We start from the raw sequence: 21599 nt of genomic DNA on the forward strand, positions 1-21599 counted from the left end.
CGATATATTTTCCTCCTGGGCAGTGATCATTCATGAATGCCTAGGTAAGCACAATAGGTCAGAGGCATATTAATGGGGATGGAGCAGAGGTACTACCTACTTATGAAGAAGGAGATCTGATTCTTGAACAGCATAAATCTCGTCAATCTTCTCTCGAGAGGATTTACATGCAAAATCCTCATTAACACGACTAACAAACCGCTCGACAAACCCATGCGCCACCTCATCGACACTGATCCCTCGCACACCAACGCCTTCCAAGCTCGTCGCTTCTCGCCCGTCCAACCCACAAGGAACAATTTGCTTGAAAAACCACATCGGCTCCTCGGTAACATTCAGCCCGACACCAAAGCTACTAATATTACGACGGAGATGCACACCGACTGCAGTGATCTTTTTCGGAAGCTGATCCGCGGGCAGAGATGGGTCGTTAACCCAGACGCCTGGATCTTCCGTGACGAAACCATTTACTCCGTAACTTTTGAGTAGATCGATCACACTATTTTCTAGAACGCGGATGTGACACCGGGGAGAGAGTCCTAAACGTCGGAGATCTAGGATTGTGTATGCGACCATCTGGCCGGGGCCGTGGTATGTTGTTTGACCCCCGCGTAGTGTAGGATGGTATTCTGCCTTGGAGCCATTAGATCCGTCTGGTGTCAGAATTGACCGAATGGGCTCAAGGGGAGGTGGCAATGATATGTTGACGAGGGATGGAGGTGATGTGTTTGACGGTGGCAAGTCGCGGCGGCCTGTTGTATACACGGGATTCGGAGTGAACGTAATAATTGTGGAATCTGGGGGTGGTGGGTAGGCATTTGAGGGTAATCGGCCGGTTGTAGATATTTCTTGTGAGGATATTGAGCCTGGTGAGGCAATCTTTTTGTGAGTGAGGAGGCGGGTTGTGAGGGCTTGTTGAATTTCGGATACCCGCACAAATGGAGTCGTGTTAGGGAGATGTAGGTGAGCGAGCCTCATGGTGGCTGGGTTATATAGGTTAATGTGGGTTGAGATTAAGATTGAGGTCCCAGTTGTGAAGTTAAGAAACTAATAGGATTTTAGGTTTGCGGAGAAGCTGCGAGTCAGATGATAAGCGGATAACGCTTAGATTCAAAGACCAATAAGTCTGAAACACCCGCTGTCAGTATTTACTCTATAATAGGTTTCAGACTTAAACCCATTGTCCGCATTTTATCTCTCTTTCTCTCGCTCTCGATTTATGCTATAGTGCAGGAGAATTTGACACAAAATCAAATTCATTTAATCCTAATCTATGTACTCACTTAAATAACAGTATCCTTTCTGTTTTAATTAGGAGTTTCAAACTACACCCCGTTGACTAGCTGCTCCTGCTCTGACGTAGGAAGCAAGACCCAGTCCCGAACTCCACCCTTCCAGTCTGCAATGCGACCCTCACGAACTTGTACAATGACTACGCGAACATCATCGTCAATAGCCAGGCTAGGCCGACGCTGACTTGGGTCCTGGGGCTGTCGTTGACCAAACATACTGATCTCTTCCTCGTCAAAGGTATTGTTCTCGAGATGCCGTTCCTTACACCAATCTTCTTCCTCCGAACCGGGCTCCAGGAACCGTGCGTTACCGGTAATAGTAGTGGAGATACTGGAAAGAGCACTAGTGTTCAGATTGAGCAACATGGTGGCCAACGATGACCGGCTGGCAGCAGGCGGGGGAGACCCATCACGTCCACCAGGGTTCGGAGTCCGGGTTGGTGGGCGATGAGAGACCCAGTCGTGGACCAAGAGCGATACACGCGGGTTGGAAAGTAGGTGGTTGGTTTTGCGCGATGTGGGGTTCGTGGTCATGATGATGGTGGGGTACGGATCGTAGGGGGTCGAGGGAAGGTAGGTGTAGGACATAAGGGAGATATGGGGAGTAAGATCATTATCACATGTGGCCAGATGGAGCTAATTATGAGGAGAGGATTAGTATATTGGTGATTGGGAGTGGCTTGGAAGCTCGCATACGAAACGAGAGTTCTTCAGGCATTGGACAACCTCTGATGGCAGAGAGGTAGCTTCATGCTGATGAGTTGTACTGGCCGAAGCCTCGTAGGAGAGCGGTGGATTGAGAGAGTCAGCCATCGTGAATGCGCGGTGATATACCCAGGTAGATGATGATACAAGGTGGGATGGTGAAGATCTGCCGGGCGGTCGGAGGGGATTAGTTATCATCGACGTCATGACAGGATTGGTCAATACGAGTTCAGCTCCAAACATCAATTATTTGCTGAAAATAAAGAGATTTATTAAAAAGCCAATATTCAGTCACTAAATATGTCATAATCTGAATTAAAAATGCTCAAGATAGAAGAACATCCTCCAGTTCCAAAGTTGAGATGCAGGATATGTACATGGAAGCAGAAATTGGACACAGAAAAGATACTGTTTATGATAGTCAACCCTAGAAGAGACTGAAAATATGGGGATATTTCAAATTGACTCTGACCAAGAAGGCTGGTTGAAGTTGGGAAGGCACTTGACCATGCCAGGAGGGGCCACTTTCCACTTCACCTTTTCCTCCTTATGCATCACCGACATTGTGACATTGACATGATCGCTTACATGCCCTCGAACATACTTGGTTCCCACAGCCTCCTTATCCGAGTAAGCAACATTGACAGAAGGGATAGCAAGAATCTTTCCAAGCTTCAAACGATATAGATCCTTGCCCAATAGTGTGGGCTCACCCATGTAGCATTCACCTTCTTCGGATGAACGGAACTTGATAGTGTCTTCTGCAAATGAGACCGCATCCAAGGTGACCATACCACCCCAGCAAGAGTAAACCTGCACAGGCTGAAATGCTTCGTACCGACTCTTACTCTCTGGATCATCAAAGAACATGTCCTTGCTGTAGTCCCATGACCCGTCGTGTGGCACTTCAAAGAAGGTATTCCCGACTAACGACCGTGAAACCCAAGAATCGTAAAACAGCGTTCCGTTAAAGATCCAGTCAAAAGCGCACGTCATGTGCGCTTCCTGATTGACATGTTGAAACACCAACTCCAAAATATCTTCCGGGCATAAAGCGATGTCGTTGATGAATATGATTACAGCTTCGGGCGAGTACATGTCTGCCAACTCTGGCATAAGACCAGAGGGACCTTGGGCCTTCAATGGGTCCAGAGCCTTGTTTCGCAGTTTTGACAGAGCCTCAATGCGGTTCAATTTGCCATTCAATGGATTGATTGTGCTAGTCGAGAGGAAGACATGCGCACCCATGACCTCTACGCGTGACTTCAGGGCTGCGAGGATTTCGTATGTTCCATCTTCGGATCGACCCTCGACAATGGAGATGGCGCAGTGTTCCGGGCCTAGGAATCGGATCGCCTCGATAATACTGCTGAATAATCGTGGAATAATCGCGGCTGACTGGTATAGATCCAGCGCAAAGAAATATCGAATTTGTCCATTACCACTGGCGGTAGCCTGTAGCTCCTTGTATCGGTTTCCAATATTTACTGGACATGGAACTTGCTCAAATGAAGTGTCTTTGTAATCCAAGATAGCATGAAGATATTTCTCCAACTCCTCCTGTGAAACATGGGTTGTGGGCTGAGGCGATTCGGAGCTTGTTGTCGTAGTCGTCTGTGACCATTCGGGCCATGGTTCTTGGTCATCCCAACCAGAGTTCCATTCTAGTGCTGATGTGGGACTTGGAGCTTTTACTAATTCATTCTCCGTTGTTGTCGCCTGATATCCAGATTCCGGTTCAGTGGGATCCGTATCATACAGTTCCGCCTCATTTTCGGGGTCATAATTTGGCACTGGTGGTAGGCTTCCGTCAAAAAGGTCTATACCAGAATGTTTTCCCCAGTCTATCTGAAGTACACGCAGCCTGGATGTCAGGAACCATAGCCCGAAAGCAATAGTAGCTGCCGCCGTCAAGAACTGGTAGTGTCTCGGCCTCACCATGACGAGCGCCTCTCAACAGATAATAGACGCAATCAATATAGGGAACAAGCGACCCCTCTTCAAATTCTAGATGCTGGTTCTTAAAGGTGAGCAGGGAGGGAAAGGATATCCCCCCGGGGCCTAAAGAAAGATGCTCATGAGCTGTTTACCGCATTCAGCGTGCTTAGCCTCACTAGGCTGCACTATCTACAAATAACCATGATCAGAATTCACCGGATCAGGGATATGTTTTGGAGCATCCATCAGCTTCGAGATTTCGAAGAGCGTTATGGCCGAAGATGGTTGTGGCATTCCAATGGACATCCGAAAACGGTAACTTGCCCCCTATTCAAGGTGATTTGCGTTAGAATTGATCCAACATAAGAGATAGAAATACATCAACAGTTAAATGGCGTATGATTGACAACGTAAATACCTTCTAGTTGAGATTTAAAATGGTGATCAAGTAGACCAGAATCATCATATCAAATGCAATCACAATGGACCAGGTTCGTCCAGGAGGTGGCTTAAACTTAACTTTTTATGCATCAGCCACATTCCTGCTTTAAACCCGTCAGCATAATCCATAGATCAAAGATTTGTAACATTTCGTGTACATGCATGGATAGATCTTGATAAAAGTTAGGTAAAACGAGGATTTAAGAAAAGACTTGTGGGGGCTAACCATCCTTTTACCCCCCTACCTTAAGATCCTCCAAATTCAACCCACCAAATATTTTAGAACTCACCAATGGCATCCGATCGCGGTAAAGTACCAAAAAGACTTGCTATGCGTGCTGCACCAAGTAACCCTGCCTCACGTCAAGCAGCTCAACCAGCCGGAGATTTCTTGTGGGTGAACCACGAAGAAAACTCTCAAGATGCCTCATCTCGGGCCAAACAAGCCTTCATACGCAAGAGATATCATCGACTAAAGAAAGAAACAGAGCAGGAGAAGTTCAAGACTTCTGTAACCCCTCCTTTCACCAAAGTCTCCAAAAGCTCTAAGTCCTCAATTGCCGCAGTTTCCGACCGTTGCGAAAAGAGCCAACGACCAGGGTCGATCAAATCTGAACTTCTAGTATATCAACCGGCGGAAACAGGCATTGTAAAGGCCTTTCCTTCTCTATCATTGTCCACGGATAAATCTATGGACTACTATCTCCGTCATTGTCAGTATTGATGGAGTGTATTGCCTCCTTAATTTTGCCCCGCATTTAAATATTCACTATCTAACCATTCTGACAGACTGTCATTTCGTCTCCAAAGCATGCTACCCATTAAGCTCAACCGATATGACCAGCTGGATGATTAAGAAGGCAATTAATCAACCAGCGTTGATAGAGGCGATGCTATTAATGAGCGCTTCCAGCCGAACTACGGGTCTGTGGGTGCGGGGGGCCCCTTCACATATTGTGCATCGATCTGCCCACGATGCACTCCGGCTGCGTTCAAGAACTTTCAGATCACTTCAAAATATATTACAAAGCCCCAAGGAGGTTTACTCGGAGTTGACCATCCTAGTGGTAACCCATTTGCTTTGCATTGAGGTAAAGTTTGAGATAATATGAACATCCTGCGCTTGCTGACCTTGATCTATAGGGCTCGGAAGGTAACGTACCTGCAGTCGAGGCTCATGCAGAAGGTCTCAAGAAGATCATACATGCAATGGGAGGGCTAGAAGTTTTTTCACAGCATACTCTTTCCACAATATATTGGTAAGATTTACCAGTTCCTTCTAGAAGAGAATCTCTCTAACTATTGGCAGTTGCGATCTTGTAATTGGACTTCTGAAGCAAGGACCTCCCACATTTGAAATTTGCGAGAAATGGGAGCATAGAGTCCTAACAAAGTCCATAATTGCCGAGGCGAGTCGTCTCTGCAATAAATCCTGTCCGATCGGGAACCGATTTTTCGACTCGGCATGGTCTGCAGACATACGTCCAGAACTTCAAAGCATTATCAAGTCATTCCAACAACTGATTCTTCTATTCGAGGCCATCTGCGAGGCGGATCGCCGTCTTATGGCAGTAGAGAATGATTATTTACTGCTCTTGGTCCATCGATTATCTTCTATGCCTTACGAATACTCGTTGAAACCTTTGGACGAAGTCATCCGAGTGTCTATTTTGCTATATTCTTCCGTCCGGATATGGGGGTTCCGAGGGAAGCCATGCATGGAATATGCTATTGAAGGCGTTCGGTACAGTTTGGAAGTGGGTATTTCACTTCTTGAGGAGACTGCCCCCGAGCTCTTATTTTGGATGTATTTCTTGGGTGCTCTCGGAACTACAGGGTTAAGATGTCACCAATGGTTGGTATCAGGTCTGCAGAGCTTTGCGAGGCGACTTTGTGTGGAAGATTGGGCTAGTGCATTGCCAATTCTACAGGGATATTTCTTTGTGTCTCGACACAGAGAAATTGGAAAAGAGTTCTGGGAATCGTTGTTTGGAACTGCAGTGGAATATATTGAAGAATAATACAGAGAGTAGAAGCAGATGTGAAGCTTTTCAAATGCCAGGTCTTGTTGTCACGTAATGTCATGATAGAACAAAGAAAAACATATGTCGATTACCCGACTGTAGATCACGTCTCTTAGTACCTATCATTCTTTAGTTCGCCGTTCAAATATTATGATGAACCAAGCTGCACATAAGAATAAGACGAAAAGGATGATCGGCTCCGATTAGAAGTTCCTAGGCACTCCAGCAAACCTCAAAATTGTGGTAATCTGTACAGCAATGTTGCGAATGCCTTTATGGGGCTTGTTGACAGCTTCAATGATAAACCATGGAGAGAAATTCTTGAGCTCCAGTCTTCTTTCAAAGGCCTCTCTCCGAAAATATTCACAGATCTGTATTCGCCCATTGAACCTTCAGCAACATAAGCCCTCCAGCCCTCGAGAAAGCGAGAAACAGCCGCTTAGATGGCAAGGATATTGTTGAAAGAATTTTTCTGGATTTTATGACTAGGCATGATAATTATACAGACATGCCTGAATAAAAACCATTGAATGTGGAAGGTATTTAGTTAATTTGTCGATACCCAAATAAACATAATGGTTGTTGATTTTCATGGATCAAGGGGGTCAATAAGCCGCTTCTAGTGTTGATGTATCAACCTTGGAATCCCTAATTTGTACCTAGGTAACATTTTTCATGGATTCCTTGCGTTACTTCTAAGGTTAGCTGTTTGTAGATCTCTACTAACATAGGCATACCTATCTACATAAATATCTAGGTAGCTAGACTCCCTTACCTACATATTTCGAAGGCAACTTGTGACCAGTGGAATGTTTCATCAATTATACAATTATGACGGTCAACATTATAGCCCCCAGAGCTTTAGCAACGTCCATACAGGACGAGGAATACTCTCCCTTCGGCATCGTAAACTTGCCAACTAAAAAGTGGTGATAGCCATTGAATAGAGAAAGATAGCCTTGTGAGTAAAGTCCTGACTATAAAATGTGAATAGCTTGAATTCCCTGATTACAAAAGTAAGACCTGGAATGAGAACCTGTTGAGGGACTTCCGGATACTCTGACGATGATATAACATGAAGATTAGGTCCACGTGTAATTTCTCGGTACCTAGGTAGGTATGTAGGTATGATGGCTCTCGAATTCTCATTTCAAGAAAGGTAGTTTCGAGAAGACTGACTGACCAGAATGAAACATCTAGTACAAAATAGGTATTTGACGTCAGATTGTAGTGCTCACTTTAGTAGGTACTCCGTCAATGCGGGCTATTCTCGTCCATATCTTACCCTCCGTACATGGCTTATTTACGAGATGACACAAGAGCTCCAGAGGTCAGTTTCGAGGTCTATAACTCATCTCATTTTGGCATTTTGTATACAATAATTGAAGGCAGCCGAGAGCCGATGCGTAACTCAGTGGAGTGATCACGCCATACAGGAGCGTTACACTAGGACATTCCGATTTCGAGGGATAATGGACGATTCAATTAAGGAGTAGCTACGATAAGTTCAAGATTAGTTAGCTAATCTGCTTGGATGTCAATGAAAGAAGCTCTACTAGAGATGTGACGAGCAATGATTATACTCCGTAGCGCGAGGGGTAAATAGTTAGCTTCCCCGCGTTATCAAGTTGGATCAGATCCACATAATCCACTTTCTCTTGCAGCCGAGGGCCGATTGACGACGATGAATAGTTAAAGATTGTATGATAACGCGTAGTGCTAAACTGCATAGTTTTTGTTTGTTTTTGTATAAATGTTCTCTCTCTCCTCTTCCTCCCCTTGTTATTTGACCTTCTCTGTTCTCATTTCTTAGAACCCTTAATCTATAATCATGGCGAAACGTCCCAATTTCTTAGTTATCGTCGCCGATGACTTGGGATTCTCTGATGTGGGATGTTTCGGTGGAGAGATTCGTACTCCCAACGTCGATCAGATTGCTAAAGAGGGATTGAGATTCACGGATTTTCATGCTGCGGCAGCATGCTCGTAAGTATGATTTTGAATTTCCTAGATAGCGATAGCTAATATATTTATTGGATGTCAGTCCCACCCGTGCTATGATCATGACTGGTACAGATCATCACATAGCAGGCCTCGGTAATCTGATCGAATGGACAAATATCTCTGGTCAAAACGGGCCCAAAGGCTCAGCCATGAGTACCGCACCACAACGAGGAATGCCCGGATATGAGGGATATCTAAATGAGAGGGTCGTTGCGTTGCCAGAGCTCCTACAGGATGCAGGATATCATACTGTCATGTCAGGCAAATGGCACCTGGGCCTAACTCCAGAGCGATCACCAAAGAAGCGAGGGTTTACCAGATCCTTTGCCCATCTCCCTGCATGTTCGAACCATTATGCCTTTGAACCGGAGCTTCGCGACGAGGATCTGATCCCCACATTCATTGAAGCGAGCTACATCGGTCTGCACATGGAAGATGGAGAGTATGTGCGTTATCTTCCAGAGGGCTGGTACTCTTCCAACGGATATGGTGATAAAATGATCGATTACCTGCGCGAGTGGAAGAAATCCGGCGGCAGTGAAGGTCCAGATGGAAAGGGAGATCGCCCTTTCTTTGGCTATCTACCCTTTACAGCACCACATTGGCCTTTACAGGCACCACGCGAATATATCGATCACTATCGTGGTGTCTACGACGAAGGTCCCGATATACTGCGTCAGAAGCGACTGCAGCGTCTGAAGGATCTAGGAATGATCCGTGACGATGTCGAGCCATACCCTGTTGACGCGGACGAAGTCAAGCCGTGGGAGGAATACACGCCGGAGGAGAAGAAGAAGTCTGCGACAGCAATGGAAGTCTTCGCAGGCATGGTCGAGTGTATCGACTTCAACGTCGGTAAGGTAGTCGATTACCTAAAGTCCATTGACGAGCTTGATAACACATTTGTCTGTTTCATGTCTGACAATGGTGCTGAGGGTGCGGCATATGAAGCCTACCCCATGGTCAAAAACGGCGTGATGCCACACTTGCAGAAGTATTACGACAACAGCCTGGAAAATCTGGGTGCTGGCAACTCATTCATCTGGTATGGCCCGCGCTGGGCGCAGGCCTCCACTGCCCCTTCGCGCCTGTACAAGGCCTACACAACCGAAGGAGGTGTGCGCGTGCCCTTCACCTGCCGTTTCCCGAAAAACATAAACTTGAAGCCGGGCGATGCCACAACGCCCAAAGGAGGAATTACCGATCAATTCGCAACAGTCATGGACCTGGCTCCATCTATCTTGGAAATGGCAGGGGTAAAGCACCCGGCCCCAACATATCAGGGTCGTGAGGTGGTCTCCATGCGTGGCCGCAGCTTCTACCGCTGGGCCGTAGGAGAGGCTGAGCGTATCCACCCGCGTGATTTCATCCAAGGCTGGGAAACCTGCGGTCGGGCCGCACTGCGCTGTGCAGACTGGAAGATTGTGTTTATTCCGAAGCCCAAGGGCCCTGAACTCTGGCAGCTATACAACCTCGAGAAAGATCCGGGCGAGGTGCATGATCTCTCGAAGCAGGAGCCCGAGAAGCTGAAGATGTTGCTTAAGCTTTGGGACCAGTACGTTATTGAGACAGGTGTCGTTCCTCTATGTCCCGATCTGGGGCAGTTCTTGGAGGCTACAGAAGCACAGATGCCAGAGAATGCTTGGATGGAATTCGACTACTGGAAAGAAGGCGCCCGTGATACACCTGAGAAGTTCACGCGCCAGCCACCTCGGTTTCAGCGTGTGGTGAAACAATGGTGAGCCTACTATTAGTAAATGTAGATTGTCCAAAGTCGATAGAAATCATTGTACTTTCAGTATACTTACGCTTTGTTCTTTTTATTGGTAAATCTTGGAGGATATAGGCAAGCATTATGTCCAATGTTTGAAGGGTAGCCAAGGCAGATTTTATTCTATCAATTTATCTGTCTATCAATTAGTTAAATTTCAATCTTTGATACTTGCGAAGAAGATTAAGATGATCCCAGGAATTTCACCACCGCTGTTGGAACACAAGGTTAGCATAAGTTCTATGAGCCGAGTGGATCGGGAGAACTCACCTTTGCGGAAGGCTTCAGGGTTCTCCGAGATAAGCCAGTGTCCTGCCTCAACATCCGCAACCTCTGCCCTGGGGAAAAAATTCTTGATAGCAGGGATAGTATCATCTGTGATATAACGAGACTTTGTCCCCCTGACGAATAGCGTAGGTCCATCATATTGAGCGGATTTCGAATCGAAAGGAAACTCAGCCATATTATCAAGCGAGCGACCAAGGACATCTAATGGCACGCGAAACTTGAACACATTGTCCTCTTCAGAGCGGACCATGTTGGTGAGTAGGAACTGGCGAATAGGAAGTGACTGAACATTGATAGTCAGCTTCCATCTCGAAAGGACGCGGTATACTTAGAATGAATCAAATCTCACCTCTTCATATGGCTCCATGAGTTTGTAAGCTTCTGACTGCTTTGAAACTCTAGCTTGTTCCACGTGCTGCATTCCTCGGACATATTTGTGGAAGTCACTCTTGAGAGTTTTGCTGACTGGGGCGTTGTCAACTGGAATCAAAGCCGACACGGTTTCTGGCTTGTTGAGAGCCACCGTCATCGCAACTTTAGCGCCCCTTTTCATTATTTAGTATAAATCGTGCACCAGCAGGAAACTTTGAAAAACAGATCTTCAAGTTTGTGTTCCTCACGAGACACAATATCTCAGCAGAACTTACATTGAATGACCCATTAGAACAGCTTTGTCTAGCTTTTGCTGTTGCATGAACTCCTGCACGTCCTCGGCCATAACGGAATAGTTATGTTCCTGGGCATGGAAGGACTGACCATGATTGCGCAAATCCTGGAATTTCAGGTCAATACATAATCCAATGTAAAGTCCTCGCCGTTATCTTCCAATAATCGGAAGATAAGACCGAAACATACCAGCGTAAAGATTTGGCATTTCAAGTCCCGAGCCAGAACCCTAAGGCAAGATTTAGCACAAGCATCCATCAATACAGTTTAGAGCTGAAAACATACTTACTGATACCCCGATTGTTCTGCTTAGAGCCAAAAAGACCATGCAGGAACACGATGGGGTCCCGGACGGCCTGTTCGCCCTCTGGCCCGTAGACCTGGTATGCTAGCTCGCCTCGGCAAACTCGCGCGGTTGAGAACGCACGGATGCCTATGGCACTCCGGGCGGCTGTTCGAGCGAACATAAAGCTTGATTCTTGTTAATTCGGACTGAATAATTGAGTATCGTGAGACTTCCAGCCCAACAAACTTGTCGGAACCATGTTCGGGATTCTTGCCGAGGTCTTGCGGAATGACTAAGCAGAGATCCAACGTGTCCGTTGGCTTAAACTGTTGGACAACTTGATGGAGCAAATTCGAGCAATGATTGTAGGCTGCCATCTGATTCAGGATCCTTTGAGACTCTAAAAGCAACTGTACTAAAATCTATGCAAGCTTCCTTCAACCAAATCAGTAATCATTGAATACCTCTGCTATGCGACGTTAATCTAGGTCAAGAACACTATCAAGTATAAGGTGAGTATAATGCCAAAGTCTGCAAAGTTATCCTATAAATTCACAAACTATGATTCCACTACTTAGATAAGACTTAAGTGATCTGCTGATGGCAGCTTTGCAGGGCGATAATGTTGTTTAGGGCCCCACCCATAGATTAAAAGAGTTCGTTGCATTCATTGCCTAGCTTCGCCTTTCTGACCCAGGTATGCGTATATGACTTCAGAAGTGCTGTAGATTGATATTCAATTTCTCTACCTATATGATCATGGCATTTGATGATTCATTGACGAGAACGACTGGAGTGAAACTTGTCCGCATCGAGCAGGACGTAGATCTCACGCGACTTTTCAAATATTCATCTTATCTACAGAAATATATCGTCGCTTGGCCAGGATAGCGATGGGCTGGGTACAGGCTTGTCTTCAACCTCCATCTTTAGTCTGAGGTTTGACATGATTCAAGTGGACTTTGACATCACAATTGAGGTGTTTGTCGCTGCACTTGTGATTTGTCCTTATGGAAAGCGGAAGAGTGGATCGTTCAGCTTTTGAGACGTAATTCGAATGAAACTGGATTTTCTTGATTAAGCACACTTACTACATACGAATTTTACTAAGGTACGATCCATTCACTATATTACTCTGGGGTTTTGTAGATATTAGATAAGAATGGAGATGAGAAAAGATATTTGGTTTGGGCTATCGAGGTCGATTTATACATAAACGACTGCTACTGTGGCTCAGAAGTGGTTCCAAAGCTTTCAAGTGGCGTATTTGGAGCCACACGAGCTCTCTGCCTACAGTTATGGCGGAATGCAATCATGAAATTCACATCCAATCCTCCGAGAAAGGTGAGACTCAATAACCTCACCCTCACCAGCAACGTCAAGATTTGGTTGATATATAGGAACCCCAACCGAGTCGCATCCATCTCCAGCCTCTCCAGCCTCTCTAGCCCAAGCGGTGGATTGGTTAGGTAGAGTTGTAGCAAAGGAAGGTAAAGGATTCCCAATCGCTACCGAGCAATTGAGTTCAAGTAAAGCCTTGCAGCGTTCTAAAAGTACCGGAAATCGATACGAAGGCGAGCCCCGAATCTGTGAAACAGTTTGTAATATACTCCACAGAAGCTCACGAGGATCGACTATCGGCTGTGTAAAGTTTTGATCAAACGAACTTTTCACGTTGATAGATGCGGCCGCATTAAATGTCCTTTGCTCCTAGATCCACCCTATTAATTCCAGTACTATACCTAGCTATTAGGGTGAGAATGGCCACTTACCATCTCTATGCTATGCGGATCTGTAGATCCCGGGGATACGATGCTTATGACGCGCATGGAAGCTTTTTCCGACATTACGGGTAGATGAAAAGATAAGAGCGCGTTGTCTTGAAGTCTTGGCTGTGGGCTGCTGACTGGTATCTTCCACATCATAGTTTGCAGCCACTGCTGCACTATGAGAATATCAAAATCTTGAGCTTCCAGTACACCATCATAGATACTGGCCGTGAGTTTGTCGAATATGTTGATTAGGTTGACGAAGCCATACGCTAGAATTGGATTCTCAGAGCAGAGCGCCTGGGGTTTCTGGATAGATCTGGGCAGCATAAGAGGCTTTGATTGTTGAAGTGCATATCCCCTTTTTAAATCAGCATGAGGGTTTGGTATATTCATGGATATTCTTTGTGAGCTGCTCACCTTTCTGTGATGAAAAGCAGCCAAAAAACCCGTCGTCGTTCCTCAGCTTCCTCGACGGTAAAATCCTCATAGGTCGACTCACGATGAAGGCCCAGAGTAAACGCCATTGATGTGGCCTGGCACAAATAAAACCACGCGTGATCTTGCTTGTCCATATTTCCATAAGATGCATATAAGAAGAAAGAGGTAAGAAGGTTCTCAATGCTTCTATCCTCCACAATATCATATTCACGTCTAGCGCGCAAAACCTCTTCCAGCAGCATTTCTCCAGAAATACGTTGGTGAGAGCCAGTCCACCTCTGAAAGCCATCCAAGTCCTGTGATGGAACAGTATCATCTAGCTTTAGTTGAATATGCGTTGCTGCACAGAGGGAGGCTAGAAATGAGTATCGTTGAGGAGACAGCCATTCTGGCTGCTGACAGTCCATGTGCAGTCGCTCACCATATACGACTGGCATAATGGGGAGTAGATATCTCTGGTGAGCATTGAAATGTGCCAGTAATATTTCAGGTGATAAACGGCCTGCCTGAGGGAGGGTTGGGCTTAAGATTGACGCTCCTGAAAAATCGATCGAGTCTGGCGACGATACCGACTCCGTGTGTGATGACTGAGGAACATCATCACAAATTGAATACAGTGGGAATTGCGCACTGGTATCCGAGGGCGGTGGAGTGGGAGAAGAGGGCACATTGAGCCCAAAGTACGGAGCATCTGAACAGCCGTCTTGCATAGCACAGAACGGTTGTATAACTGAATAATTTCCAGTGGCAAGTGGATGCCCAGGTGCTAATGGATACAGAGTTCGAAATTTAGGACCTTTGCGACGAAGTACATCGCTATAAGAACATGAAAGAAACAAGCGCTGACATTTATCGCATGGTAGTTCGCGCGAGCATTTGATCTTGCGACGCCTGCAATTGTCGCAAGCTTGTTTTAAGGGTAACTTAGATGGAGAAGCCAGAGTCATGACGGACAGAGAAGCTTTGAATGCCGGGATAACGCAGGTAAAGAAGCAGGGAAGTGCATGTTAGGCGTGAGAATCAGCCTTGGAATGAATTACGAAGAGTAGAATGGAAGATTTAATTGGGAAAAAGGCTTGGAAGAAAAGAAAGGATCCGGGGACATGCCCTGCAGGTCAGAACTAAGAACCCCGCAAGGTCTGTAGGTCCATGCGGGCGCTGGTGATTTTCTGATTGATTTTCTGATGTACTGGGGTTGTGATAGGTAGGTGTCATGATGGCCAAGGAGGTTTTGGGCCTGACATATGCACATGGGCATCGGCCTATAGATCATCTTCCATTTATGCGGGGTTTACCGGCAATTGTACCAGGTGATCTTGTTATGCTCTACATGGGATGAAGAGGCTTTAGTTTCCGCTAATGTAGCCTTTCATACCTAGTAGAAGATCAAAATCTAATCCACACATCTGTCAAGGTTATTGAAGATGTGAGATGTACTCTGTATATCTCGGCACTCCGTATTAAGGTAAGCCGAGATTCTGCTATTGTCAAGCTAGCAGAGGGCTAGTCAGTGGCGGAGGCCGTTAGTTTACTTCCCCAGTTGAGAGATATAAGCGGGGAAATTGCGCGATTTTCTGAAATTGTCATGAATTACAGAGAGGACCAAAAAGAACACTACCTCCTTAGTGTCTTTTCGCAAGTTTGTGGGTTATCCAGGGTGCAGGATCGGTGGGCTTAGGGACAAGATCAGCCAGTGAGAGTCATATGGTGACAGTGTGCCATTGAAGAGAACCTTGGAATGAGAATGAGAAACTTTGTACATCATGCAATTAATCCCGCTTTGATATCGGCTAGAAGTGAGTGAATTCTACATTAGAAGTTACTGGATGATTTTGTGCTTGGACCTAGATGTGCTCAGGCCCTAAAGTTCTTGCGGTTGAGGTATCCTAGGTCTAGGGGTTTCCCCGAATTTTACCCACGAAGAAGATACTAACTAAGTTACTGTTATGATGAGCAGCAGAACAGCGTTTCAAGATAGCATATTAAAGGAAATGGACAAGATAAAAGAGTTAGAGGAACCGGGATAAGTAGGCCGTATATGGGAATAGAAGCAACACGAAGAAGTAGGGCTAATGGCGAAGTGATCAGGCCACAAAAGTACTCTTTCATTATTCTGGTAAGTCAAGTCAGATCAAGTGTAACGTCACGTACATAGAAATCGAAAAACCTTTGATTTTATTCCGACAAAGCTCTCAATAGATATCTATAAAGATGTTCGTCATCAAACAATCTACCCATTATCCTTTTTACTGGTGCTCTATCTTGTTGATGAGCGTGCCCACGTAGGGCAGTAGCTCCACTGCAAATTCGTCTCCAGCGCTAATGAACTCCTTCGGTTTCTTGGCCGCACCAACGCCAGGCGGGGTGCCGGTGAGAATAATAGTGCCAGCGGGCAATGTAGTGCCCTGAGAAAGAAAGCTAATCAGCTGGGGAACGGTAAAAATCAAGTCACTAGTAATCAGTTAGCCAGAGCTATTATAAGTGGCTAAATAGAACTAACGTCAAGGGACAGTCTTGCATCACGCGGCCGCTCTTCAGGCCGCGGATCTGGAACTTCGTTGCATCAGGAACTAGGGTAGTGGAGACAAGAACCGGGCCTGTGATGAGTGAATTAGTTAAAAGGTATAACCATATAGTAGTAATAATTACCGATTGGGCAAGAGCCGTCAAATCCCTTAGAGAAACACCACTGGCTCTGATTCATCTGGCAGGTGCGACTAGATACATCGTTGGCGGCAGTATAACCCAGGACGTAGTCAAGGGCTTCAGATTCAGATACATCCTTGGCATCACGACCAATGACAATTACCATTTCAGATTCATAATCGCCAGTGTTATCCGCTTGGGTGATCTTGGGTAGAACAGTGGGCGAAGGCCATGGATCGGCAAGAGATGAGGAAGGCTTAATGAACAGGGTAGGGACCTCTGGGATCGCAAGGGACATCTCCCTTGCATGCGATGCATACTATATAAACTTGGATTAACACAAAGCGTCACGATGAGCCTTGGGAGTACAAGAACGTCACTTACATTCAAGCCAATGCAGCGAATCGACCCAACTTCGCTCTGAGCAAGCGGCGACAAGATACGCGCAATACTCTCAGTTTCTCCGGTCGCCTGACCTGGTCTCAAGACCGAAGAGCCTGAGAATGGGCGAACTTCCACCTCCTTGCCCTGATACAAAGCTAACCCCACATCCAATTGCGCATCAACCGGCTCGCCGATAAGAACTTTGGTGGGGTTGGACTTGGGAATGAAGCGCACCAGGCCTGAATATCATCAGTTGGATCGAATATATAGTATAATATTTGGAAACCCACGCGTAAAAGTAGATGCTATCTTCGACATGATGTATTCTACTCAGCAATTGTCAAAATACAAAAAAAAAGAGGGAAAAGCAACTCTTCTTATCGGCGGAAGATGTCTGACCCCGGTTTTAGCTTCTCCACTAAATTGTGGGAGAAAGATGCTCATCATAGAATGCGATAAAGTTGCGCCATCTCGCTGATTGCACTTCTTCCAGTTTATATCGCCATTATGTCTGATCCTAAAGGTCCTTTCCGTTTGGTTACTGTCAATACTGCACCGGAGCGTGCCAAACGACTCATCGGTCGTCTCGCCGAGACGTTGAGTGACCGGTACACCATCATCCATGTCGACAACTGCGAGAGTATGTGTCTAGCAGGATAAATGACGAGCTGATACTAAAATCAGGCAGAAATTGAAGAAGTGGAGCCTAAGGTGAAGGAGCACATGCCGGACGTCCTGGTGAGTCTCCTTTCGGCCATCAAATTGAGCATGTCTGACATCACCTTCAGTTCAGCGCATCGATGTGGACAGCCGATGAGGCCAAACAGATCCATGGAATCGCCAAGTCGATCAATCCGGACATAAAGCTGCATGCTATTCCCACCGGCTTGCAGGTCGAGCGCGGTCCTGACGCTATTGTTGAGTACTTGTGCGAGAAAGTACCTCCTCTGCTGGATAGCTAGATATGATCATCAGCTCAGATACCCAATGCATGAAATCCTTCGTAGAGCTGCGTCTATCAAAGGGGAAATATAAGTAGCTTAGATATCTTCTTGGTGGACAGTTCGCTGTTTCTTCGCATTTCATATCGTGAAATAAGATGGAATCAGTCGACTCTCAAGAGCGATGAATTGTAAATGATAAATCCAACGTCATATTGTGTGGTACAGGTATATCTGTAATATCAAGAGAGGATGTGTTGCGTACAAATAGCATTTTTTGGCGTTACTTTCTCTCCGAACTCCGCATAAATCAAGTCATCATCTTAAACTCCGCAACCTTTCACTTTCCACTTCAAAATTTCACCCTCAACCTAGGTTTCCTACAGGTTTCATCCGAATAATAAAGGACACAATGCGCTGATAGCCCCTACCCATTGATCATGGCGCACGCGACGCTACTTGGCTCTTTGCGACCCGTCGCACCACGAGTCTCACTCCGACGCGCTTTATTCCGCCGACTTCACGCCGGCCAGTATCAACCATTTGTCCCTCCGACACCAAGCTCCCTAGGCAAGCCCACACCAGCCAAGACATATACCCGCACCCTAAAATGGCTCCGACGGCTATTCTACGTGTCATTGACCACAGGCATTATCTACGGAATCGACAAGCAGTTCTACGCCTCGTCATTGACCCGTACAACCCGGACTTTCTCCTTGGGTCTTCTCGTTGCGCTAGACTACAAGATTAATTTCCGACCGAACCCTCCACTTGCCAGCTCAATCGCTGCTGTACATGCTCGTAATGCGGAGCGGTTGTCGGACCTGCTACGTCATAATGGTGGTCTCTATCTCAAGATCGGCCAGGCAATTGGCATGCAGTCGGCGATTCTGCCACCAGAATTCCAGCGAATGTTCTCGCGCATGTTCGATGATGCGCCGCAGAATGACTGGAAGGATGTTGAGAAGGTTATTTGGGAGGACTTTGGCCAGTCGCCCGAGGAGGTATTCGGTGTCTCGTTTACCGGAGAGCCTGGTAAAGGTGTGATGGAACGTAGGGCCCGTGCAAGTGCTAGTGTGGCTCAGGTACATTGGGCACGTCTTCATGATGGTAGGGAGGTGGCTATCAAGATTCAGAAGCGGGAGATCGTACAACAGTTGGCTTGGGATCTGTGGGCTTTCAAGTAAGTTTCCCTCGCGAGAGCTCCAAGCATTGGAATCTAATAACGACCAGGGCCGTCACATATATCTACAGTAAACTGTTCGACATTCCATTCTACAGCTTGGTACCATATATCACCGAAAGATTATCGTTGGAGACCGACTTTGAAAATGAAGCGACCAACTCAGAGAACATGGCTCGACTGGTGGCAGGGGAGCCCCGGTTGCGCGATCGGGTGTACATCCCCAAAGTATACCGGGAGCTTACCTCGAAACGAGTCATGACCGCTGAGTGGATTGAAGGGGTACGTCTCTGGGACAAGGATGCTATCACACGGTCGTGGCGAGGTGGCTGGCGTCAGGGAAGTCCAGGATGTCATGGAACGCCCTTGGACTCCCCAACACATAGATTCCAGGATTCAAGCGCAGCGAACGTCAAGCCGGAACGTAATGACTGGCGGGGCCGAAACAACCGCGGCGGACTAGGTCTGTCTCTGAAAGATGTGATGACCACAATGGTCGACTTATTCTCGGCTCAGATGTTCCTTTGGGGATGGGTACATTGCGACCCACATCCTGGAAATATTTTCATCCGCCGCCAGCCCTCAGGGCAGCCTGAGCTGGTCCTCATCGACCATGGACTTTACATTCACATGGAACCGGGCTTTCGACACCAGTATGCACGCTTTTGGAAAGCGCTGCTGACATTTGATAATAAAACGCTGGGCGAGATCGCTCAAAGTTGGGGTGTGAAAAACTCCGACATCTTCGCTTCGGCGACCCTGATGCGCCCTTATAATGGCGGTGACATGTCAACTTACCATGGCATCAAGGGTCTGAGTAAGGCGGAGCGCGCAGAGCGGCAATACGAAATGCAACAGGCTGCGCGCAAGGCCATCCGTGAGGTTCTGGGTGATGAGACGAAATGGCCCCAGGAGCTGATCTTCATCGGACGGAATCTGCGTATCGTACAGGGAAACAACCAGTTTCTCGGATCGCCGGTGAATCGGGTCAAGATCACCGGTTTATGGGCTTCGCGTGCGTTGGTAGAATCCCCAGACCTACCCTTTCCAGAGAAGATGCGCAATCTGGGTCGACATCTGATATTCCGCTTTGTGTTGTTTACTACCGATATCTTCTTCTACTTCACCAAGGTGCGCCAGTTCCTGCATCTAGGTAGGGGTATGGAAGATGAACTCGAGCGTCAGATGCAGGGAATTGCTAAGGATATGGGTGTAGAACTGAATCATAACGTTTTTGAGGGATAGAGCCTGTTAGACACAAAAATATACTCTCCTCTTTAATCTCCTCTCAACGAACTTCCAAGATCGACTACCGCTTCAAATGCCGCGACTGTGGGATCTCAAAGTATCATGTGGTATCGGAAGTTTCCATCAGCATTTATATACACAACAAAGGCAACTCCACTGGCGAATCAAAATTTGAAACTCACTTTTGCTCCCAATACAGCCATCGAATAGCGTTGTCGGCTAGGCCTAGAAGCAATAATCTCCACTCCGATGGGGCTCAAATTGATCCCGGATATTACTGAAGTCCCGCTTATAGCCGACGTAAAATGGGACAGATTTTCAGGGTTCGAGGCATCAAACAGTGAAGACCCTCAAATTCCGTAATTACTAAGGATAGGAGATCTGAAATAACTTCAAGTCAAACCGATTAGTTTGACAGCGAGTTTGAGTCCAGGATGTTTAAGCACTCCAAGGATTAAGCCCCAAGTCTGGCAATTGGTCGTGTGCTCAATAACGGATTCTGTCAAGAATCCACTGTGGACGCTTATTACGGGGAGGAACATCCGAAGTAGGCCCGGCGCATATATCTAGTTAGATCGTTGTTTCTACTGATAACTTATGTAACTTATCTGTGAGTTATTTTCAATCATAGCGAATGGTTGATGCACGTGGTGGGCCCACCATTTAGCCTCGCATATTTACTTTCCATCTTAATCGAACTCGTCAGCTGTGGCATCGTAGGCAGTTTCTAGTTTTATGGACTATTGCTTTTAAAAAGACCAGCCTCTACCTCCTCTTCCATAGTTGAATTGAATAATATTCTCGTTCTAAAGATTCCCGTCATGTCTTCCCAACCTCTTCTTGAAACTGCCCCAGGTAAGTACATGGATAGTAACCTTAGAACCTTGAAACAACCTTGGAATATTGTGCTTGGAAGTGCCTATACAGACACCATTATAAAGCCTTGAACACTTCAATCGCATTATCAGAAATTTCAAAGTTTGAAACTATGGATATACAGATCAACTAACTAATCTCATTCAGGCAAGCTCATCGCACTGCCAACACGTGTTGAGCCCAAAGTCTTTTTCGCAAATGAGCGAACATTCCTCTCATGGCTGAACTTCACCGTCATCCTCGGTGGCCTGGCTGTCGGACTTCTTAATTTTGGTGATCGAATTGGCCGAATCTCCGCTGTTCTCTTCACTCTCATCGCCATGGCGGCTATGATATATGCCGTCTTCACATTCCATTGGCGTGCTCAAAGTATCCGTCGCCGCGGTCAAAGCGGTTTCGATGATCGATTTGGTCCTACTGTTCTTGCTGTTGCACTACTATGTGCTGTCGTGGTCAATTTCATTCTGCGAATTCGCGATGGACAGTTGTCTTGACAGAAGGATGTTAATGTGTTCATTCATTGATTCAATCTTGTTCTTGTGATTCTGGCAGGGGTCTGCCTCAGTCGGAGAATACTTTCTGTACTTTACCTCTCCATTGTGAGCGCATCTCTTCAAAAGTTGTCATTACCCTGCATTTGAGCCAGTCTTCAATTTATGATGTGCTTCAAAATTGGTTTTCTGTAATATATCCGCA

The 21599-nt window shown here is 46.4% G+C and overlaps 11 protein-coding genes across 11 annotated transcripts; 5 read left to right on the plus strand and 6 right to left on the minus strand.

Annotated features, from left to right (window-relative positions):
* Positions 1 to 96: 96 nt before the first annotated feature.
* N7495_006644 (lipoyl(octanoyl) transferase LIP2) lies at positions 97 to 978 on the minus strand (the record flags this gene model as incomplete). Its single annotated transcript, XM_057209295.1, has 1 exon — positions 97 to 978. One exon carries the CDS (start codon positions 976 to 978, stop codon positions 97 to 99), a length of 882 nt encoding a protein of 293 aa, XP_057063069.1.
* A 347-nt stretch (positions 979 to 1325) lies between these two features.
* N7495_006645 (pyridoxamine 5'-phosphate oxidase family protein) lies at positions 1326 to 2105 on the minus strand (the record flags this gene model as incomplete). Its single annotated transcript, XM_057209296.1, has 2 exons — positions 1326 to 1928; positions 1989 to 2105. 2 exons carry the CDS (start codon positions 2103 to 2105, stop codon positions 1326 to 1328), a joined length of 720 nt encoding a protein of 239 aa, XP_057063070.1.
* Positions 2106 to 2453: 348 nt separating this feature from the next.
* N7495_006646 (glycosyltransferase family 69 protein) lies at positions 2454 to 3938 on the minus strand (the record flags this gene model as incomplete). The annotated part of the gene is made up of 1 exon (XM_057209297.1): positions 2454 to 3938. The coding sequence occupies one exon, from the start codon at positions 3936 to 3938 to the stop codon at positions 2454 to 2456; it is 1485 nt and encodes a 494-aa protein (XP_057063071.1).
* A 730-nt stretch (positions 3939 to 4668) lies between these two features.
* N7495_006647 (uncharacterized protein) lies at positions 4669 to 6397 on the plus strand (the record flags this gene model as incomplete). Its single annotated transcript, XM_057209298.1, has 2 exons — positions 4669 to 5093; positions 5665 to 6397. The coding sequence occupies 2 exons, from the start codon at positions 4669 to 4671 to the stop codon at positions 6395 to 6397; spliced, it is 1158 nt and encodes a 385-aa protein (XP_057063072.1).
* Positions 6398 to 8231: 1834 nt separating this feature from the next.
* Positions 8232 to 10146, plus strand: N7495_006648 (arylsulfatase; the record flags this gene model as incomplete). The annotated part of the gene is made up of 2 exons (XM_057209299.1): positions 8232 to 8386; positions 8445 to 10146. 2 exons carry the CDS (start codon positions 8232 to 8234, stop codon positions 10144 to 10146), a joined length of 1857 nt encoding a protein of 618 aa, XP_057063073.1.
* Positions 10147 to 10358: 212 nt separating this feature from the next.
* N7495_006649 (uncharacterized protein) lies at positions 10359 to 11596 on the minus strand (the record flags this gene model as incomplete). Its single annotated transcript, XM_057209300.1, has 6 exons — positions 10359 to 10387; positions 10446 to 10746; positions 10813 to 11008; positions 11111 to 11235; positions 11319 to 11358; positions 11415 to 11596. 6 exons carry the CDS (start codon positions 11594 to 11596, stop codon positions 10359 to 10361), a joined length of 873 nt encoding a protein of 290 aa, XP_057063074.1.
* A 1115-nt stretch (positions 11597 to 12711) lies between these two features.
* On the minus strand, positions 12712 to 14572 carry N7495_006650 (putative C6 transcription factor (AmyR); the record flags this gene model as incomplete). Its single annotated transcript, XM_057209301.1, has 3 exons — positions 12712 to 13125; positions 13188 to 13545; positions 13605 to 14572. 3 exons carry the CDS (start codon positions 14570 to 14572, stop codon positions 12712 to 12714), a joined length of 1740 nt encoding a protein of 579 aa, XP_057063075.1.
* Positions 14573 to 15871: 1299 nt separating this feature from the next.
* On the minus strand, positions 15872 to 16973 carry N7495_006651 (fumarylacetoacetate hydrolase family protein; the record flags this gene model as incomplete). Its single annotated transcript, XM_057209302.1, has 5 exons — positions 15872 to 16076; positions 16126 to 16222; positions 16275 to 16590; positions 16656 to 16894; positions 16946 to 16973. The coding sequence occupies 5 exons, from the start codon at positions 16971 to 16973 to the stop codon at positions 15872 to 15874; spliced, it is 885 nt and encodes a 294-aa protein (XP_057063076.1).
* A 189-nt stretch (positions 16974 to 17162) lies between these two features.
* On the plus strand, positions 17163 to 17617 carry N7495_006652 (uncharacterized protein; the record flags this gene model as incomplete). Its single annotated transcript, XM_057209303.1, has 3 exons — positions 17163 to 17295; positions 17344 to 17393; positions 17444 to 17617. 3 exons carry the CDS (start codon positions 17163 to 17165, stop codon positions 17615 to 17617), a joined length of 357 nt encoding a protein of 118 aa, XP_057063077.1.
* Positions 17618 to 18036: 419 nt separating this feature from the next.
* On the plus strand, positions 18037 to 20024 carry N7495_006653 (ABC1 kinase family protein; the record flags this gene model as incomplete). The annotated part of the gene is made up of 2 exons (XM_057209304.1): positions 18037 to 18779; positions 18830 to 20024. The coding sequence occupies 2 exons, from the start codon at positions 18037 to 18039 to the stop codon at positions 20022 to 20024; spliced, it is 1938 nt and encodes a 645-aa protein (XP_057063078.1).
* Positions 20025 to 20848: 824 nt separating this feature from the next.
* Positions 20849 to 21397, plus strand: N7495_006654 (Vacuolar transporter chaperone 1; the record flags this gene model as incomplete). The annotated part of the gene is made up of 2 exons (XM_057209305.1): positions 20849 to 20882; positions 21051 to 21397. 2 exons carry the CDS (start codon positions 20849 to 20851, stop codon positions 21395 to 21397), a joined length of 381 nt encoding a protein of 126 aa, XP_057063079.1.
* Positions 21398 to 21599: the final 202 nt, after the last annotated feature.

The sequence above is a fragment of the Penicillium taxi genome, assembly GCF_028828555.1.
Source record: "Penicillium taxi strain IBT 34144 chromosome Unknown utg000004l_segment0_segment0, whole genome shotgun sequence".
Taxonomy (NCBI): Eukaryota; Fungi; Ascomycota; class Eurotiomycetes; order Eurotiales; family Aspergillaceae; genus Penicillium; species Penicillium taxi.